Source organism: Aquarana catesbeiana, linkage group LG13 (genome assembly GCF_042186555.1).
Source record: "Aquarana catesbeiana isolate 2022-GZ linkage group LG13, ASM4218655v1, whole genome shotgun sequence".
NCBI classification, from domain to species: Eukaryota; Metazoa; Chordata; class Amphibia; order Anura; family Ranidae; genus Aquarana; species Aquarana catesbeiana.
The window spans coordinates 155,862,614-155,883,537 of NC_133336.1; the positions used below are offsets into that span (position 1 = coordinate 155,862,614).

The 20,924-nt window shown below is 38.9% G+C and overlaps 1 protein-coding gene across 4 annotated transcripts in view; it reads left to right on the forward strand.

Moving 5' to 3' along the window:
* Positions 1-20,924, forward strand: part of MTA1 (metastasis associated 1) — a 611,607-nt gene that overhangs the window by 525,217 nt on the left and 65,466 nt on the right. For 2 of the 4 annotated variants that reach the window (XM_073610308.1, XM_073610309.1), the window contains exon 18: positions 12,066-12,097. The exons of the other annotated variants lie outside the window; for them this stretch is intronic. In XM_073610308.1, coding sequence (XP_073466409.1) covers positions 12,066-12,097 — 32 coding nt within the window. The remainder of the gene's footprint in view (positions 1-12,065; positions 12,098-20,924) is intronic. 4 annotated transcript variants of the gene reach the window in all.

Below are 20,924 nucleotides of genomic sequence, written 5' to 3' on the forward strand. Positions count from 1 at the left end.
CTGCATTACTGATCAGTAGATCAACGTCTGTATAACCACTTCAGCCCCGGAAGGATTTGCCCCCTTAATGACCAGGCCATTTTTTGTGATACGGCACTGTGTCGCTTTAACTGACAATTGCACGGCCGTGCGACATTGTACCCAAAGAAAATTGATGTCCTTTTTTTTACCACAAAAAGAGCTCATCTCTACATTTTTTTGTTTTTTTTTTTGCTCTATAAACAAAAAAAGAGCGACAATTTTTTTAAAAAAAAAACAATTTGTTACTTTTTGCTATAATAAATATCCCCCAAAATTAAAAAAAAAAAAAAACAAATTTCTTCATCAGTTTAGGCCAATATGTATTCTTCTACATATTTTTGGTTAAAAAAAATTGCAATAAGCGTATATTGATTGGTTTGCGCAAAAGTTATAGCGTCTACAAAATAGGGAATAGATTTATGGCATTTTTCTCACTAGCAGGGAAGGGGTTAACACTAGGGAGCGATCAAGGGGTTAAGTGTGTTCTCCAGTTGTGTTTATAACTGTGAAAGGGATGTGACTGACTAGAGGAGGAGCCAGATTGCTTTTCCTACTTAATAGGAACAGCTGATCTGTCTCTCCACCCCTGTCAGAACAGGGATTTATGTGTTTATACACACAAATCCCCGTTCTGGCTCCCAGCCATGCGCATCCCCCGCGGGTCCCCCGCCATGCAGCGCGCGCGCCTGCTATGGCGCTTAAAGGAGCCGCTGTACATATACGGTGATTTGTGCAGGAGAGCAAACCTGCCGCAGTATATGTATGGGTGCCAGTTGGGAAGTGGTTAATTACAGTGCCTATACATTGATTAAAATGTGTCTGGTCCCTGCTGAACCAGCTGAATTTTGATTCATGTATGGGCAGCTTAACACAGGGTTGAAGGTGTTAGTAGCTAGTCTTCTTGCATTCTATGCTAAGGAGGGGAGATTCAGCCTGTCCTTAGGGCAGACTCACTATCACATTGTTCAGAAATCTTTGTAGTCAGACTCAAGACCTTCTCCTGAGAAACATCTAAAACATTTTTATGTTTTGCTACGGTATACTTTGTGATTAGGAACACATAACAAATAGTGGGGTTTTCCTGCAAAAGCAGAAATATTTCCTTATATATTTTATACATATAATATGTTTAATATCATTACATTGTTCTAAAATTATTTATATGTAGGTTAAGATGTATATGAAATCAGAAATACACCCCTGCTGGTTCTATACAGCAGTGTTTCTCAACTCTTTTTTCAGTCAAGGCACCCTTTAAAATTCTGGACAATCTCAAGGCACCCTTTAAAATTCTGGACAGTCTCCAAGCACCCCATTCTAAAATGTAAAAAAACTATTTTTAAGTTTTACATAATGCAGCAGTATTGACACACGTAGGACACCCAACATTAGAGGTGATTTATTCTTCTAAAGCAAATACACTTTTGCACACTAGTACCGACTAGTATTCCAGTGTTTCTTCTCTCCCTCAGTTTCTCTCCATCACTCAGCTAATGGGACCCCAGTGCTGACGGAGAGGGGCAGAGGTGGGTCAAACAAGGATGCTGTGCAGGCGATCAACACCCTTCTTTTCAACACTGACACCACTGGTTGTTAGGATCAGGTTTAAATGGTGCACAATAAAAAACTAACTTTGTGTAACTAAAAGGCAGACTTGATCCACCTGCTGTCTTGTATACATTTTTGGGAAATTTTTAGGCATTTTGCCAAGGCACCCCTGAAGAAACCTCAAGGCATCCCAGGGTGCCTGGGCACCCTGGTTATAAAAGGCTGCTATACAGTATAGGCAGGTAACACTTTATATTATAAAAATAGCAGATGGCCTGGACACCATACCCCCATAGTTGCTTTATTTGGAAATGGTACACTATTATTATTTTTTTACGTGTATCTGTGAATCATTTTTCACAAATCTTTGTTGGACTACAAGCTGGCAGAGCTAGTATATAGATGTTTTAACTCTTTCATTCAACTTTACTAAAGCTGGCCATACATGGATTGAAATTCGATCGACTTTTCATGAACGGACTTGTTGGAAATTTCTGCTCAACCAGCGCATGCAGTCAGTGGGTTGCAGGGCTGATCAATGTATTCTGATGGTGGGGAGTCCTGCTATCAGAATACAACACAGAAGGGAGGATTTCCCCATTCACCTCAAAATGTGTGGATGGGGAAATTAGCTCAGATTTTTATGTTTAGCCAGCTGGCGAGAAAACACAAGCCCTTTTATGGTCAGCTTTACCATGCTTTTGATCCAATTTTCCTTGCTGATCCATGTGGGTTTAAAAATACAATATTTGTTTTTTTTCTTGGTACATAAACAATGGAAGAACTAAGAATAGCATCCTTAAGCACACAAGGTTTGAGTTTTCTTCAAAAGAGATCCACAATACTAAACAATGTGAGCAAATCGCTCCTCCCAACACTAAATTTAATCCCTGATGTATAATTTGGTGTTCCAAAGTGGCCTGTATACCCCTAGTGACTCACCCACCCATTACTACCCTACCCCTTCCCTCTCGCTCTTTAACCCCATCCAGAATGGAATCTGGTACAGTTGTACAAGGCAACCAGTCAGCTTTTATCTTTCATATTCAAAGCTTAACTGAACAGGCTGAAGATAGAAGCTGATTGCCATGCACAACTGCTCCAAATTCTGCCTGCTTCAGTTTTGAAAAATTCCCTCCCAATGTACACTATTTAAGACTTATAAAATGCAGGAATGCATAAAAGCAGAAAACATGAATCATTGTTAGTTGCAGCAGAGGGGTAAAAAGCTTTAAAGCCTGGTTCACACCTATGCAGTTTGCATATTCCAGATGCATTTTGCATTTCTAATAAAACAAGTGGATGCGCAACAAGTAAAACCATAAAAAAACGAATAAAAATCTGCAATAAAACTGTAAAGCGATCAATCATAGATCTGTGACCAGTCCGTTTTGTTTTATATACACAGTCTATATAAGTCTATGTATGGATGGTGAGAAGGAGTTAAATATCCAGTGCAAGCAGGTCTGCCATCATATTAGAACAGAAACCATGTTCCAGGGAGCTGCAAAAAAACAAGGAGAAAGGCGCCTCTGGGGGCAGATGTTTTTAACAAGCTTTAATACGTAAATTAGTCAAACATTTCAGCAGAAAGTGATAGGCATAAAAGTATAGACATGGTTATGTCACGGTGGCGATCCTGAGCCCTGGGCCTTGTAGTTCCCCTGTCAAAACAGTCTGGTCAGAGAGGTGTCCCCGTTAAGATGGTTATGCCGGCTCCGGAAGACAAACTCGAGACGAGGCGTGAGGCGCAGGGAACAGCAGGCTGCAGGAAATGACGTCACCAGTAGTGGGCGCGTTTCTTGAGTAGGCGCGCTGCGTTGTACTGGCAAGCCACATTCCCTTATCAACATGCTTGTTGATGACGTCCACTACTGGTGACTTCATCCCCTGCAGCCTGCTGTTCCCTGCGCAACGCCTCGTCCCGAGTTTGTGTTCCGGAGCCGGCATAACCATCTTAACGCCGAACACCTCTCTGACCAGACTGTTTTGACAGAAGAACTACAAGGCCCAGGACTCAGGATCGCCACCGTGACATAACCATGTCTATACTTTTATGCCTATCACTTTCTGCTAAAATGTGAGTTTGACTAATTTATGTGTATTAAAGCTTGTTAAAAACGTCTGCACCCAGAGGCGCCTCTCTCCTTGTTTTTTTTGCATTTCTTAATACACCTTTTTGATCCATGGAACCAAAAACCAGAAAAAAGTCCCTGGCTCTTTCCATAAAATGCAAAGATGTGAACGTGACCTATAGGAAAGCATGTTAAATGGACTGTAGCGTGTTTCTGCAGAAATGAAAACACACTAAAAATGCATAGGTGTGAACCAGGCCTTAGCCAGATAAATTGTTCTTTTCTATTGAAAACACTTTAATTTCTCAATAGCAATTTTAGGTCAAATCATTTCTCTCTACACAACTCCAAGCATTAAAAGAAAGCTAAATGGGACATAGTCCAAACCAATTTTCATAAAAAAGGGTACACAACCTGGGATGTCCTAGTAATGGAAATCTTTCTACTCAAAATAGGAAATAGACACATCAGGAATAATAAGTGGTGCTGGAGAATTTAAAATGTTGGCTTATGTAGACTATTTCCTGATCTATGTTACAAAGCCCCTGATCTCTCTTCCAGGCAAATTTCAATGAGATTTCCGGACTAATTATATGTGTATTTCACACAGGAATGCAAAGTATACACAAATTTTAATTTGGGTTCCTCTGTGAAAAAAGCACATGTGTTCCACCAGCATTGATCCAGCCTTTATTAGGCAGAAAGAACATGACTTTTGATTCCATTCCCTCTGAGGAAGCCTGTTAGCAAAACAAGTCAGGGTCTTGTGACTTAATTTCCATGTGGTTTCCCTGGTGATACTGTCTTTTCAGTTGTTGCATCAGAAAACTTTGAGAGGTTGTATTATCTACTTACATGGACATCTTAAAATGGTGAGAGTGGTCTCTTTTGAAGACTTTGTTCATTGACTTTATATTTGATATAGACACAATTAGGAGATTGTTCTCATCATTACATATATTCCCCTATGTGGAGGTGGTGTCACAAAAAATATGATGCTATGTATAACCTTTTGCCTTTCACATGATCAATTGCACAATGAAGCATTTGATCTATAAAGGCACTGCACACAGTTTACCATTTAATAAAGTTATGCAATGTGTATCACTATCCAAAACTGTGCAAATGCTGTCCTGAATATGATACATCTAGGGGCTTGTGATATTGAATGGTTTTCCAGCATCCTCCTAAAGGAGTATTATATGATACGCAACCGCATCTTTTGACATGATTGTGGTTGGTATGTTACAAGTAATCACAGTGCCACAGCTGTGATGTTATTATACATTGGTTTCAGGGGGGAAAGTGTCCAATTCATGCTTCATAAACCGTATCATTCACGTGGCTTTATATAATTCCTATTTATTTGCATCTGAGTACATATCCCCTATAATGGTGATCATTTAGTAGAATTTATCTGATTGTGACAAGAAATGGAAATCAAATCTCTTGACCATAATTCTAATATGTTTTATTCATGCTTACACAAACACCTTCAGGAGTGTTTGGTCCATTCATTTAAAAATGTACTTCTTTATTGACAATCTATGAGATTTTTTCAGATGCGTAATTGACAGAAAAATGTACAGCTTTGTACTACATATTCATTTTTTGTGTTTGGAGCCACTATGGCGGTTTTGATTATGTAGTTAGTCTGGTTGAAAAAAGACACAAATCTGTTTAGTACAATCAATAAAAAGGAAAACAAATCCTTGAAGAAAATCATACAATCCTATACCCACAGTTCATCCAGAGAAAGGCAAAAAAAACCCAGCAAAGCATGAACCAATTTGCTCCAGCAGGCGAAAAAAAATCCTTCCTTATTCCCCAAGAGGCAATCGAATATTCCCTGGATCAACTTTACCTATAAATGTTAGCAGGGCTTTTTTTCTCAGGGAATAGGTGCAGGAACTCCTGCCTTCTGAGTCGGCCGTCGTTTCTGCCCCCTACTCACCTCTGAGCAATGTCCCTTGGTTCCACCTTCTACATACCTTCTACATACCTCCCAGTACTGCCCCTTTTAGAGAATACAGAACCAAGTATCATTTTGTACTACTAATTGATTTGTTAATGATAACAGAATTTGTTAATGATAATAAGACAGTAAAATAGAATCCCTGCGAGCAACAATAGACCCCACCCCAGCAACAGTTGACCCCACCGAAACAATAGACCTCCCTCAGCAACAATAGATCCCATACACAACAATAGACTGTCTCCCCCCAGCAACAATGCTCCCCCACACCAAAAAAACACCCCAGCAATCTACTGAGCTGGCCAGAACCAGCTCTTGAGGGAGTGTATTCCACATTTTCACAGCTCTTACTGTGAAGAAACCTTTCCCTATTTGGAGATTAAATCTCTTTTCCACTAGCCATAAAGAGTGCCCCCTTGTCCTCCGTGATGACCTCAAAGTGAATAACTCAACACCAAGTTCATTATATGGACCGCTTATGTATTTATAGATGTTGATCATATCCCCCTTAATCTCCTCTTCTCAAGAGAGAATACATTTAGTTCCTCTAATCTTCCCTCATAGCTGAGCTCCTCCATGCCCCTTATCAGTTTGCTTGCTCTTCTCTGTGCTTTCTCCAGTTCCCCAATATCCTTTTTGTGAACAGGAGACCAAAACTGAACTCCATACTCCAGATGAGGGTTTAGGACTTTGCTCACTTTGAAAAGTCTGGCTGCAACCATTTTAACTGTGGACAGCTGAAGCTGCTGCCTGTTCACTTCCTAGATTTACACAGACACACACATCCAGCTCTGCAGATCTCATTGGCCCTCTCATGACTCATCCCCTCCCCCTTCCTTCCTGGCAAACTCTCACGAGAGTGAGAGGGAGAGCTGTGCATGATGTCATAAGCCTAAGCTAATGACCAGACAAGAAACAGGAAGTGGGCTGAAAAAGGTATTTACTGGCATAAAAAAATGTTTTACTATCCAAAGTTAAAACAACAAGGGCAGAAGATTTACTAGATGGAAAGATGAAAAAATTACTGAAGTTATGCTTTAAAGTGGAATTAAATTAATTTTTTTTTTAAACCGCTGACAAGCAGGGTTTTTATGACAGAAGAGACCCTATTGGTCTCTTCTGTCAAAAATGCTTCTCCTAGCCTGTCAGCGGTAATGTACACTGAGCAACACATGCACAGCTCAAAGTACATTTACAGCACAGCTTTGTATCATAATGAAATTACTCCCATGCGCATGCTTGGGATTAACATCATCCTGGCCCACCCATTCAAGCGACCAAACAAAACGAACCAGAAAGGTAGACTTGGAAACGATGGAAGCGGCCGAGTGCCAACAGGGCTAGAAGGCTTTGTGTTACAGGTAAGTCTGCCATAAATGTGCTAATATGCTGTGCACATTATGGCGTTAACCTCCTGGAGGTCCATTTAAAAAAAAGAGCTATGGTGGAGTTTAATTCCGCTTTAAAAGCCAAGTCTACCTTTTATACCATATGTTGGGTGTAACATAGTGCCAATCCGCACCCCCCACCCCCCTCCTTCCTTCCTTCCATCCAGCATTCTTCCCCCCGACAGTTACTGCTGTAACTTTTTGAATTTTGTGTGGCTGTGTGTAGCTTTGCTCACACAGCCACATCATTCATTCACAGAGATCTGTAAATTATCAAACTACAGATCCTGTTTGTCGCCTGCGCACAAAGACTTGTAGCTATCAATGGAACACAAGTGTGGTGATCACGGCACCTGTAGTCCACTGATACTTCTTTCAACTCCATACCTGAAAGTCTGTACCTTGGTATGGAGCTGGAGGAAGGGTCTGCAAAGAGGCAGTGCATTGCACTCACAATCCTTTGCAGCCTCATATGCAAAACAAATATAAATGCACATTTTTATTCATGCAAATGTGGATTTTATATATATATATATATATATATATATATATATATATATATATATATATATATATATATATATATATAGTATATATTCAGCGTTTAAACTAAAACCATTAACTTCCTAAGAATGAAAGCTATATTGCAAAAAAAAGGAGCTGCACTACCTGAATAATGATATGACATAATATTCCATATCCTCACAAGGTGAGCAGAGGGTATGCTACAACAGAGGGATTGTGAGATAGAAAAAATCCTTAGAAGTAAGTGAAAAAACAAAAATATGCCAGTGAAGAAAAATTAAGTGAAAAGATATTAATGTGATATCAATGAATAAATTAATAATGATGTGATATCAATAAATAAATGCTAGCACTCAAATGAATAAATGTTACCACCTAAATAAAAATGTTAAACTCTGTGAAAAACTAAACAACTCATGTGACTGAATAAACAAAAGTCCATATGTGATAATAGTGATCATACAGAATCCATCAAGGATCGCAACGTGCATTAAAAATGAAATGACAAAAGTCCATGCAAATTGACTGGTGACTCTTCTATGGGGATACAACACAGGACCTCCCTGGAAAAGTGACAAGTAGAAAATGCCTCCACCACAGCAAACACTGCCGCTTACCGGAACACAGTGGTCCTTTATTACAGGGGACCACACTGAGCAGATGGCTATTACCCCAGCCCGGGATCTCTGACACGTAACGAACTCCTCAGCCTACACGTTTCGTCATCAACAGGCCCCGTGACGACGTCCTGTTGATGACGAAACGCGTAGGGAGGAGGAGCGACGTACTGACGTTACCGCTATATGCTTAGTCCCGGAAGCCACGGGCTGTATTCGAGGCCGGATGGCTCAATTTTTTTATATCTGTTTTTATCTGCTTAACCGTAAGTGTCCATTCGTCTCTAATACTTGAATAAATGTAAAGGGTTTTACACTATGTGAGCCTCTCGTTTTATGGGGATTTCAATACCGGGCCTGATTTGACTTACCTGCAGACCATCACTATTGAGGCTGAAGAGTTTATTACGTGCCACAGAGATCCCGGGCTGGGGTAATAGCCATCTGCTCAGTGTGGTCCCCTGTAATAAGGGACCACCGTGTTCCGGTAAGCGGCAGTGTTTGCTGTGGTGGAGGCATTTTCTACTTGTCACTTTTCCTGGGAGGTCCTGTGTTGTATCATCATAGAAGAGTCACCAGTCAATTTGCATGGACTTTTGTAATTTCATTTTTAATGCATGTTGCGATCCTTGATTGATTATGCATAATCACTATTATCACATATGGACTTTTGGTTATTCAGTCACATGAGTTGTTTAGTTTTTCACAGAGTTTAACATTTTTATTTAGGTGGTAACATTTATTCATTTGAGTGCTAGCATTTATTTATTTATTGATATCACATCATTATTAATGTATTCATTGATATCACATTAATATCTTTTCACTTAATTTTTCTCCACTGACATATTGTTGCTTTTTCACTTCTAAGGATTTTTTCTATCTCACAATCCCACTTGTCGCATACCCTCTGCTCACTTTGTGAGGATATGGAATATTACCTCATATCATTTTTCATGATATCATTATTCTGTTAGCGCAGCTCCTTTTTTTTGCTTTATCTTTGTGTGGTGTATAACATTTTGAACCGCAGCTTCAAGTTTTTTAGATAAACAGCGCAGTTTTTCTTTTTCCGTGAAAGCTATATTCAGTACTATATTCAGTACTTTCCTTCTATCAATTATTTACATGAGAGCCTAAAATGGAACTTGATAATTTTTTACCCTAGGTTCACATTTATGCCTTTATGCGGAACGCGTTTGCGCAGGCACGGCAGCCCATTAATTTTAATGGGCTGCCATTCCTGCGTTTCCCGCAGAAAAGGGTGCATGCACCTTTTTCAAAACGCGGGCCGCAGGGAATTTTTTTGATTGCACACACACTGCAATTTTACATGCGTGGGGGTGCCATTCGTGCGTTTTCTCACAGCAGCACGTTTTCACTGTGGGTGGTTAATTTGGCAGTTAAATGCTTTTTCTTTTTTTTCCACACATGTACATGCACAGTAGCATGACTTTTCAAATGCAAAAATTTGTTTATTTAAATATTTCCTTGCTTGTCAGTAGGGAAAACGAATGAACAGTGTAAGATGACTATAGGATTCATTCTAAATAAATATGTAATTTGTACAGAAATGTATTTATCTCTAAAATGCACAGATTAGATACATAAACATTAGTTATATTAAAATTTGTTTTTCTGTTCAGCTAGTTTTGTGACCCAGGCACGCCTACCAGACAGCGTAACTAGGTTGGTGACATCAATTTCCTGCATTGTAATTAAGTAGTAAAGCTTTATCACAGCTTCATCATCATTTAGTGAAAGTGGTAATAAACTGCATTAAAAAAAAAGCAAATGATCCCCCAGCAGGCTCATGTCATAATGTGCTAGTTTGCACTACATACTAGCACATTAGGACAGACTTGCCTAAGAAACTGATTCATCACCGCTGACAGTGAATCCAAATTAATCCTGTCTTCCTTCGGGGGTTTGCGGACGTTTAAATGGGTGATCCGTGATGATGTCACTTCTGCCCATGGGCGCAGGAGTCACGCCCGCAGCACAGCTCTCTCAATGCCGTCTATTATGAGTGGCAGTGCACATACGCCGGTGGCGTCACCGGCTGCTGCACATGTAACTATCTCCCAAATGGTGCACGTTTAGAAGATATTTACTGTACCTCAAGGTAAGCCTTATTATAGACTTATCTGTAGGTACAAAACAACAGAGGGAGTTTACTACCACTTGAATACATAACTGAATTATATTTAGATTTTTTTACTGTAAATTTGCTGCATTACACTCTGGTATGCTGCCCTTACATGGTACGATTTATTTTTCCAAATGTGTCTATATTTGATATTCTGGTTAAAATAAACGCAATATTTTATACACACCAGATGTTGAATAAATACAGTTCTTACATTTTCAATGCCAAATAGTTTAGTGAAACATCCAGATTTTCTACATAACCATGAAGTTCAGCTGAAAACACTTTACAGTTAACATACATAAGCCTGATTTAGTTTTGGTAAAAAGTGATCTTGAGATTGTCGTGGGAAAAAAAGAACACCTTGCATGTTGTGGACACCTATTTCATTATTACACGTCCGCACGTATTGTAGTTTCTGAGTTTAACAGGATCAAAATTATAGATCTAGCCTGTTTCTTATGTCATTAATCACCCTGTCAGTGATGTTTACCCTAGTTTTATGGACAGCATGTTGAAGCAGTATAAAACCCAAAAGCAAACACATTGCAGGTTACCAATTTTTAGATGTGATGGCTGCATTAATTTTCTTTTTTAGGCTTGCTTTCTTCTTCACCTGGTGGTCCTGTCAGTAAGTCTGTTGTTTTTCAACAGAACAAGGTGTTCTGCAAATGTAGCAGGTAGAGGGTTGAGAGTAACCATTTACCGCTAAAAGAGGTGCTTACAATTGGTCAGCTTTTATTTATGTAAAACATTTATCCAAAAAGGAACAAAACTGTTGCTGTTAGCTGCTTAAAAAGTGTTAGCTGGAGTTTGACTGCAGTTTGTTTAGTGCATCTAAATCTCCAAAGTACATCTAAAGGCCCATACACACGATCGGACCTTTCGACAACGGTCCGACAGACCTGTTTCATTGGACAATCCGACCGTCTGTATGCTCCAACGGACATTTGTTGTTGGTTTTTCAATGGACGAATGTTCGCTGTGCATGCTCTCAAACTTTCCGCCAACAAATGTCCGATGGAGGATAATCTGATCGTGTGTACACAAGTCCATTGGACTAAAGTCCAAAGCACAAACATGCATTCTCAGAACCAATGCTAAAGATCAGACAACAATAGCAGAAGTTGCCCAAAGGGTGGCGATAAAGAGCTGAAAAACCACGTGATTTGGGGAATGTTGGCTGAAAAAGTTCTGCCGTGTGTATGCAGAACAAGTTCACGGCCAACGCCCCTTCGGACAAAAATCCACAGAAAAGTCTGATGGAAGTCCGATCGTGTGTGCGAGGCTTAACACTCCCTTCACCCAGACTGACAATGCTGCTGTCCAAAGATGTCTCTGTTGCTGCTTCATCCAGAGTATAGGCACCCTAATAAAGGAGGTGTGTTACTGGGCAGAGCACAGGTGAAAACAGAGGGGGAAAAAAACTAAAAAAGAAAACTGACACCACATCTAATGATTAATAAGCTGCAATATATTAACGTTTTGGGTTTAATACTGCATTACGTTCATTTAGTAGGATTTTTTTTCCTCCTTGAAATCCCATTTGACATACATCTTTGTTTGCCAGTTTTTGCACATTGCTGTGGTATTACTTAAGTAAATATGTGCAGAAGCTTGCTGAAGATTTTGCTTTTTTAACATTTATGTTTTGACAATGTGTGTGGACAGATTTTTAAGAAATCAGTAGACTTTCATGTACGTTTTATTTTTGTTATGATCCAAATACAGTGTCTTACCAGATCTATTCTCTTTCATGTTTGTTAGGTATTCCTAACCACGGACAAACCAGACAAATGGTAAGAGAATGTTTCATTAAGCCAAAACAAAATGCTGAACAAAAGGAAGTAGCTTTAAAGAGAACCTGTCACCATTCAGATTAATTTCAATCTGGCATACAAGGCAACCAACTTATTACCCGTTTGCCTACCAGAATTTTAATGATAAAGTTCCCCTTGTTTGCAGCCTTTTTGTTGGTTCTTTTGTACTTGTCCAAATCACATCATACTACTCCCTTCGCTGTAACTGCTACACTTGACATTGCATTGAAAGGCAGCAGATACTTGTGAGCAATGATAACTTCAGGCCAACTTGTTTACACCTGTGACAGGCAGTCATAAGCTACCTTTGGGGCCAATGCCAATAAGACCTGTTAGCTCACTGACTGAGCATAAAAGGCATATTGTCAGTTGCATTCCCAATGATGTATTCTGAGGACAGTGCACGAGTCTGTATGGAAAAACATGCACACTTTGACAGCTTCATATGGAGTATTTGACTGCTACTGATAGACTGTTATGCTGTGCATACTCCCAGCTGTAACTTGCCTATAGATACTGTGAAATTTCTGTAAACAAGTTAGGGGGAGGGAGAGAAGCAGGTGCCTTCCAATGTCAGTGTACCTGATTCACCTCTAATTTGCTTATTGGCAGAAATGCAGCAGGGAAAACTGAGATGCTCTAAAGGAAAGAATATGTCTTATGCAACGAGTATTTTGTAATAAAAATTAAAAGTAATGCACATTTAGGAGATGACTGGTTCTCTTTAAAATATAAACATTTACAAAAGAATTGTTGCTTAGCTATGTAATACATTTTACCATTTCTCCAAAATAAACGTACCTTCTCAAAATAAGCTTACATTAGAAGAAAAAAGATTCAGCAAAGAAAATTCAATACTTGATGTTATTTAATCTCTTGGAAAGTAGTTCACCGCTTGTTGTATTTCTGTGTACAAAGAAGCTCACCATTTGCATATATTAAAAGAAGTTTGAAATGAGACCGTAAATATAAGCATTTGCTTTGTTTAACCTGTAATAGCACCCTTTTTAAAATGTTAATTTGTATGCTTTGTGGTGGGTCTCTTTTTCTTTATCCTAAGGTGCTTTCTTAAAATTATTTGAGGTTAAAAAAAAAAGATTATTCTAAATGTTTTAACTTCATTAAGCAAAATCTATTGTTGTAACTGTCACAGAAAAAAAAGGATAGGGTTACCATATACTGACAGATCTCTGAGAAGGAAGGGGCGCTGATTAATTTGCCTACATGTACTATGGGGAATATAACCATAATACTAGAATAACACTATTGGAAAGTGATTTATCACAGGCTCACTGAAAGATAAAGTACATGCAATTAAGCAGTTGTTTCACTTTTTAATAAGTGATATGAATGACTGGGATTTGACATTTTAAAATTTATGGAAACACGCGCTGATTCTCAATGTGCTTCTAATGAAGAGAAGAGTTGCTTATTCCTTCAAAGCCAGTTAGGGCAATGATGCTTGAATCTTTTGCATTACATATTTTTATTGACTCATGTTTCGGCTCCCTAAGGGGGGCATTTAAATTAGTTGTATTTACCACTGCGTGACTGAGGGTAAAACAAATGTTAACACCCAAACACAAGTTTGCAACTTTAAAGTGCGTTAGTAGAACTGTACATATCACCACAACTACTTTTTGTATCCAGGTGGTAAATGGTAATGAATATCTCCTGTTTTTTTAATATCAAAGGAAATTTGCTGTATATTTCTTACAATTATTATAAGTTACCACAAAAGAGAAGCCTAAATTAAATTCTCCTGACTTATGCAATGATCATTTGTACCCGTAGTGGGGCCCAGAAACAATAGCGCACGTTTTGCTTTTTTTTTTTATCCTACCTCAAACACACTGACAGATACTTATTTAACAAATGCTTTTAAAAAAAAATCTGATCCAAAATATACTGAACATGACTTTTTTGACCCTGACCCTGACCTTAACCTTTGACCTTTACTTTAACACTAATGCCCTGTACAGGCGGTCGGATTTTCCGATGGAAAATTTCGACCGTGTGTGGGCTCCATCACACATTTTCCATCGGAATTTCCGACACACAAAGTTTGAGAGCTTGCTGTAAAATTTTCCGACAACAAAATCCGTTGTCGGAAATTCAGATCGTGTGTACACAAATCTGACGCACAAAGTGCCATGCATACTTAGAATAAATTAAGAGACAAAAGCTATTGGCTACTGCCCCGTTTATAGTCCCAACGTACGTGTTTTACGTCACAGTGTTTAGAAGGATCAGATTTTCTGACAACTTTGTGTGACCGTGTGTATGCAAGACAAGTTTGAGCCAACATCCGTCGGAAAAAATCCATGGATTTTGTTGTCGGCATGTCCGATCAATGTCCGACCGTGTGTACAGGGCATAACTCTGACACTGACCTAGCTCAAACTTTGATCTAGCTATTTTTTTCCTTTATTCTTTATATTTTTTTATGCACTCTTGTTTGTTTACAACTTTCTCCCCTGCAAGGAGAGAAAGATACAATTTATCTTTTTCTCCAATCAGAGGAACTTTCACCAGGGCAAATCGGAAATGTGAAACTCACCTATGAAGATGTAGACAAATACAAATCTCTATCAAAATTTAAAAAAAAAAAATGTTTTACATACACTTTAAGTTCATTATTTTTATTATTGTGTATTTTATATTTCCTTGCATTTAATATATTGGCTGTTATTTACAACTATTCTTGCTAATGCGTGGCTGAAGTTCAAGCATGTTACTTATCTGCACATTAAATGGTCACAGCAGCATATTAAACCTGTGTCTCCACAGACATATCTAACACATTTTACAATTTCTTACAATTATGGGTATGTTCAGCCATCTGTTCTTTAAATACTAAAACATGGGCAGAACATCTCTGCAGTGCATGCACATTTCTCTGTTTTGGCTCTTTAAAAAGCTTCAAGCCTAAAAAAGAAATGTTGATATGCCAGAAGTCAGGTGTGCTCCTAACTTTCCTTTTGAGCTGACAACACAATGGGGTTTATTTACTAAAACTGGAGAGTGCACAACCTGGTGCAGCTGTGCATGGTAGCCAATTAGCCTCTAACTTCAACTTGTTCAATTAGGCTTTGGAAAAAAAAATCTGGAAGCTGATTAGTTTCTATGCAGAGCTGCACCAGATTTTGCACTCTCCGGTTTTAGTAAATCAATCCCAATGATGCTGAAATAATAGGGGCGTTGAGAATGTTCACACAATAAATAGTGTGACGCTTCACTTCAGTTATCCAATCAAGGAAAAGGGAAATCCTAGTTTATTTAATTTATTTTGCACTTGATTGGATAATTTAAATTAATATTTACATAATGTATGTGAAGATTCTTAACTCCTTTAGTAAGTAATCCTGAATGCCTAGGTTGCACTGACATTTTGAGTAGTGTTGTCAGCCCTGCCCCGTCCAGTTCTACTCTGCTGGTTTGACTACAAATTACCTAGACTAGAACCCCTGCTATTTTTTTTATTGACGTTTGTGTCCCTGTTACAGATTTTTACTTACATCCTGTCTTGTGAAACTGTTACTTTGGTGGAAAAAAAGGCACAAGTCCATATAGAGTTCAACCAGTAAAAAAAAAAAAAAAACAGAAACTTTCATATTCAGAATCCTACAATTGATCCAAAAAAACGAATTGACTGTAATTGGATATTCCCTGCATCAACAATCTCTGGTGTTATTACCTATACATGTTAATATCCAGTTATATTTTCTGCATTTAGCAAAGCATCCAGCACTTTAAAAAAACATGAGATTATGAACAGTGCTAACAGCTCAGCTCGCTACCTTTTGCCTTTGTGTATTAGCATAGTAGCTTGCAGGACCATCTATATTCTAAGCTATTACATACGTACATTACCATGATCTGTCAGTGGAATTAGGATAAGGATGGTAGCATGTTCCAGAGATGCAATACAAATTTGGGAGCAGATGAGGGCAGTTTGCACTGTTGCACACCAATAGCCGAAGGGTTATCATCATTTCTGTGTATAACAATCGTAAAAACATGTTATGTTATGTTATGTTATGTTATGTTGAGCATGTGGAAATCTGTGTCACGTAAAATTAATTTGTAACTAGTCAAAGCATCTAGATACAAATACTGTAACACTACCATAGACTACTGAGAATTTTTCTTATTGTTTTTTATCTTTGCATAATGTTTTGTGTTTTGTTTTTGTTTTGTTTTTTAAATCCCATTCTGGGATGTTTGGCAAGATAACAAATCAAAGATGTAGTGTGAACTTTTGTAATTAATAACTGCTCAAGTTTCAGTTTACCTAATCCTTTTGTGGTGATAGGTTATTGAATCCTGGACAATCCTGGACTAAATTTGTACTGAACAATTTAGCAGTACCAGTGTGTGTTCAGTAACTTGACTATATTTGATACATTTGGTAGACTGTTTTAATCATTTTCCTTTATATGTTATATTTTAAATATTATAGGCTGACAAATGTACACAAACAAATGTATTATAATACATGATAATACATTTAATATACACATATGTAATACATATACAGCTAATTTTTAAATGTTTTGGGTTTTTAATACTACTATTGTATCTTACAATACATTATTAATCAGAGGCATGCTGCCATCTGCAGGCTTATTTTTTGTGAATCAGCCTCCAGCTTGCATGTAATCACAATGCCGTAGAATATGAATTATGAGCCTGAGGCACACCCCCCCCCCCCCCCCCATTCACACAGCACACAGGAACAGAACTGAGGCTGTCAATCATCTAGAGATCCCTCCCCTGTCACCATTTTTCTCTTGGTGTCAGGAAAACTTGTCAGAAGTGGCTCATGCAGACAGCAGAGGAAATTAATAGCGGACAGAAATGACACTTAGTGCTCTGGGTTGAGACAAGTACACACTACAGAGGGATATGCTTTGTCCATATTTCATGCCTGAGTTTTACAGGCACTCTAGTTGTTCAGTAACTTTACATGCTACAGAGCTGTAAATGTGCAACAACCTTAAAGTCTAGCAGGGGAATAAAAGAGCTTCATCTTTGATACATTACACTTTTATGCAATGTTTTTCAGTAAAACATTACACCAACATGCAGTAAGTATAGACAATCCATTGCATATGCATCCATGCATGCATATGTATGATAATATGCATGCATCATACATGCTGGGGGGAGTACAACTGGGGGAATCTGTGGTGTAGAAGGATCTGGGGGGTTTGGTAGATCATAAGCTCAATAATAGCATGCAATGCCAAGCTCCGGTTTCTAAAGCGAGCAAAGTCCTTTCTTGTATTAAGACTCCAGAGAGAGAGATATCATTTTGCCGCTGTTCAAATCATTAGTAAGACCTCACCTGGAATATGCAGTTCAGTTTTGGGCACCAGTTCTCAAAAAGGATATCGGGGAACTGGAGAAAGTGCAGAGAAGGGCAACCAAACTGATAAGAGGCATGGAGGAGCTCAGCTATGAGGAAAGATTGGAGGAACTGAATTTATTCACTCTTGAGAAGAGGGGGGATATGATCAACATGTTCAAATATATAAGGGGTCCATATAGTGAACTTGGTGTTGAGTTATTCTCTTTACGGTCAACCCAAAGGACACATCTAGAGGAAAAGAGATTTCATCTCCAAATACGGAAAGGTTTCTTCACAGTAAGAGCTGTGAAAATGTGGAATAGACTCCCACCAGAGGTGGTTCTGGCTAGCTCAGTAGATTGCTTTAAGAAAGGCCTGGATACTTTCCTAAATGTACATAATGTAACTGGGTACTAACATTTATAGGTAAAGTTGATAAAGGGAAAATCCGATTGCCTCTTGGGGGATCAGGAAGGATTTTTTTCCCCTGCTGTAGCAAATTGGAGCATTCTCTGCTGGGGTTTTTTGCCTTCCTCTGGATCAACTGTGGGTATAAAATTGGGTATATTGGATTGTACAATATTTTTATTTTATTTATTTATTGTTTTTAAGGTTGAACTGGATGGACTTGTGTCTTTTTTCAACCTGACTAACTATGTAACTATGTGTTCTGGTTTGATTGCAGTTAAATATATTTCGTTGATTGCTATGGATTACTGCATTTTTTTCAGTAAAACATTGCACCAACATGCAGTAAATATAGAGAATCCATTGTGTTCTGGTTTATTTTGTTTGATTGCTATGGATTACTTTGGCTTGACCAATTTTTTTGTTTAAAGCGGAATTCCAGTCATTTTTGTGCTTTATTAAGAAAGTAGAACTTACAATCCTGAACGATCAGTGGGTCCCGGCGGACCCGTTGATTGGCTCCTGCTGTTTCCAATCACAGCGGGAGCGGGTTGCTGGCGGCGCGCATGCACTCCAAACCCGGACGTGTCAGATCACGTACTAAGTACGTGATCTGGCACAGAGCGGCCGCCCTGCCGCAGTAAGTGGATGTGGGGTGGTCGCTAAATGGTTAACTTCTTTATAAACTGTAATGTTTAGCTGTATGCGGTTACAGCAGTGTATGTGTATTATTTTTTTTAACCTTATATTGTAAAAAATATTTTCAATGCTTATATTGATATATCTTTAGCTGTAGAAATTCATTTTATAATCATCTAGGTCAGAATATATACAACTGGGTATGATCTTGGTAGGTTGGGGGTGGAAGCTAGTACCATGCGTACAGCATACAAGGTTTGCAATTTACCAGCTTTTAGGGACACTGTGATGTCCAAGATGTTTACGGAGTTGATGGAAGTTTTTTAATTTTTAATTTGATGGACAGGATGTGATAAATAATATTATAAATTTAATGTACTAATAAATACAATATAGCATCTTTTGTAGGACATAACAAATTTGTGCTGTAACTCACTAAATAAGTTGGCATACTGTAGTGCAGTTTTACTTCCCTTAGTGGTCCTCAGGGGCAGAAAATACTGTATATCTCATTATCAGAAGTGAGAGTAAGAAAATAACATCCTTAATGTAGATCTAACCCCAAGAATACACATATATAGTATCTCACAAAACTGAGTACACCCCTCACATTTTTGTAAATATTTTATTATATCTTTTCATGTGACAACACTGACGAAATGACACTTTGCTACAATGTAAAGTAGTGAGTGTACAGATTGTATAACAGTGTAAATTTGCTGTCCACTCAAAATAACTCAACACCCAGCCATTAATATCTAAACCGCTGGCAACAAACATCTGTACACCCCTAAGTGAAAATAGCCCAATTAGCCATTTTTCCCTCCCCGGTGTTATATGACTCGTTAGTGTTACAAGGTCTCAGGTGTGAATGGGGAGCAGGTGTGTTAAATTTGGTGTTATCACTCTCACTCTCTCATACTGGTCACTGGAAGTTCAACATGGTACCTTATGGCAAAGAACTCTCTGAGGATCTGAAAAAAAGTCTAGGCTATAAGAAGATTGCCAAGACCCTGAAACTGAGCTGCAGCATGGTGGCCAAGACCATACAGCGGTTTAACAGGACAGGTTCCACTCAGAACAGGCCTCACTATGGTCGACCAAAGCAGTTGAGTGCACGTGCACAGCCGGCAGCACTCATGCAGCCCCAGACCATAACACTCCCACCACCATGCTTGACTGTAGGCAAGACACACTTGTCTTTGTACTTCTCACCTGGTTGCCGTCACACACGCTTGACACCGCCTGAACCAAATAAGTTTATCTTGGTCTCATCAGACCACAGGACATGGTTCCAGTAATCCATGTCCTTAGTCTGCTTGTCTTCAGCAAACTGTTTGCGGGCTTTCTTGTGCATCATCTTTAGAAGAGGCTTCAGCGTGCGGCGTATGGCCTGAGCACTGACAGCCTGACCTCCCACTCCTTCAACCTTTGCAGCAATGCTGGCAGCACTCATACATCTATTTCCTAAGGACAACCTCTGGATATGACGCTGAGCACCTGCACTAAACTTCTTGGGTCGACCATGGCGAGGCCTGTTCTGAGTGGAACCTGTCCTGTTAAACAGCTGTATGCTCTTGGCCACTGTGCTGCAGCTCAGTTTCAGGGTCTTGGCAATCTTCTTATAGCCTAGGCTTTTTTTCAGATCCTCTGAGAGTTCTTTGCCATGAGATGCCATGTTGAACTTCCAGTGACCACTATGAGAGAGTAATGCCCGGTACACACGATCCTATCATCGGACGAATGATCGTCCGTTTTTTTTTTTTTTTTTTTTACATGCTAATCTCATGTCGAATCTGATGAGTTTACTAAAGTCACGAAAATTCCCGTACGACAGCATAAAAATTCAGAAGTGATGTCATGTGTTGTAATGCATTTGTATTGCATTTTTGAACGATAGGTGTACTGATTAAACGAAAATCGTACGATCTGGCATCGTACGAAAAAAATTTCCGTGCATGTCTGATAGAATAATATCGGATGAACTGTCCTGAGTGGCTCTCGAAAGCTCTGTACTAACGTTCCCATTATCGTATGATCGATTTGAATGCGGCATTTTTCGTACGATTTTCGGATCGTGTGTATGGGGCTTGAGAGCGATAACACCAAATTTAACACACCTGCTCCCCATTCACACCTGAGACCTTGTAACACTAACAAGTCACATGACACCGGGAAGGAAAAATGGCTAATTGGGCCCAATTTGGACATTTTCACTTAGGGGTGTACTCACTTTTGTTGCCAGTGGTTTAGACATTAATGGCTGTGTGTTCAGTTATTTTGAGTGGAAAGCAAATTTACACTGTTATACAATCTGTACACTCACTACTTGACATTGTAGCAAAGTGTCATTTCTTCAGTGTTGTCACATGAAAAGATATAATAAAATATTTACAAAAATGTGAG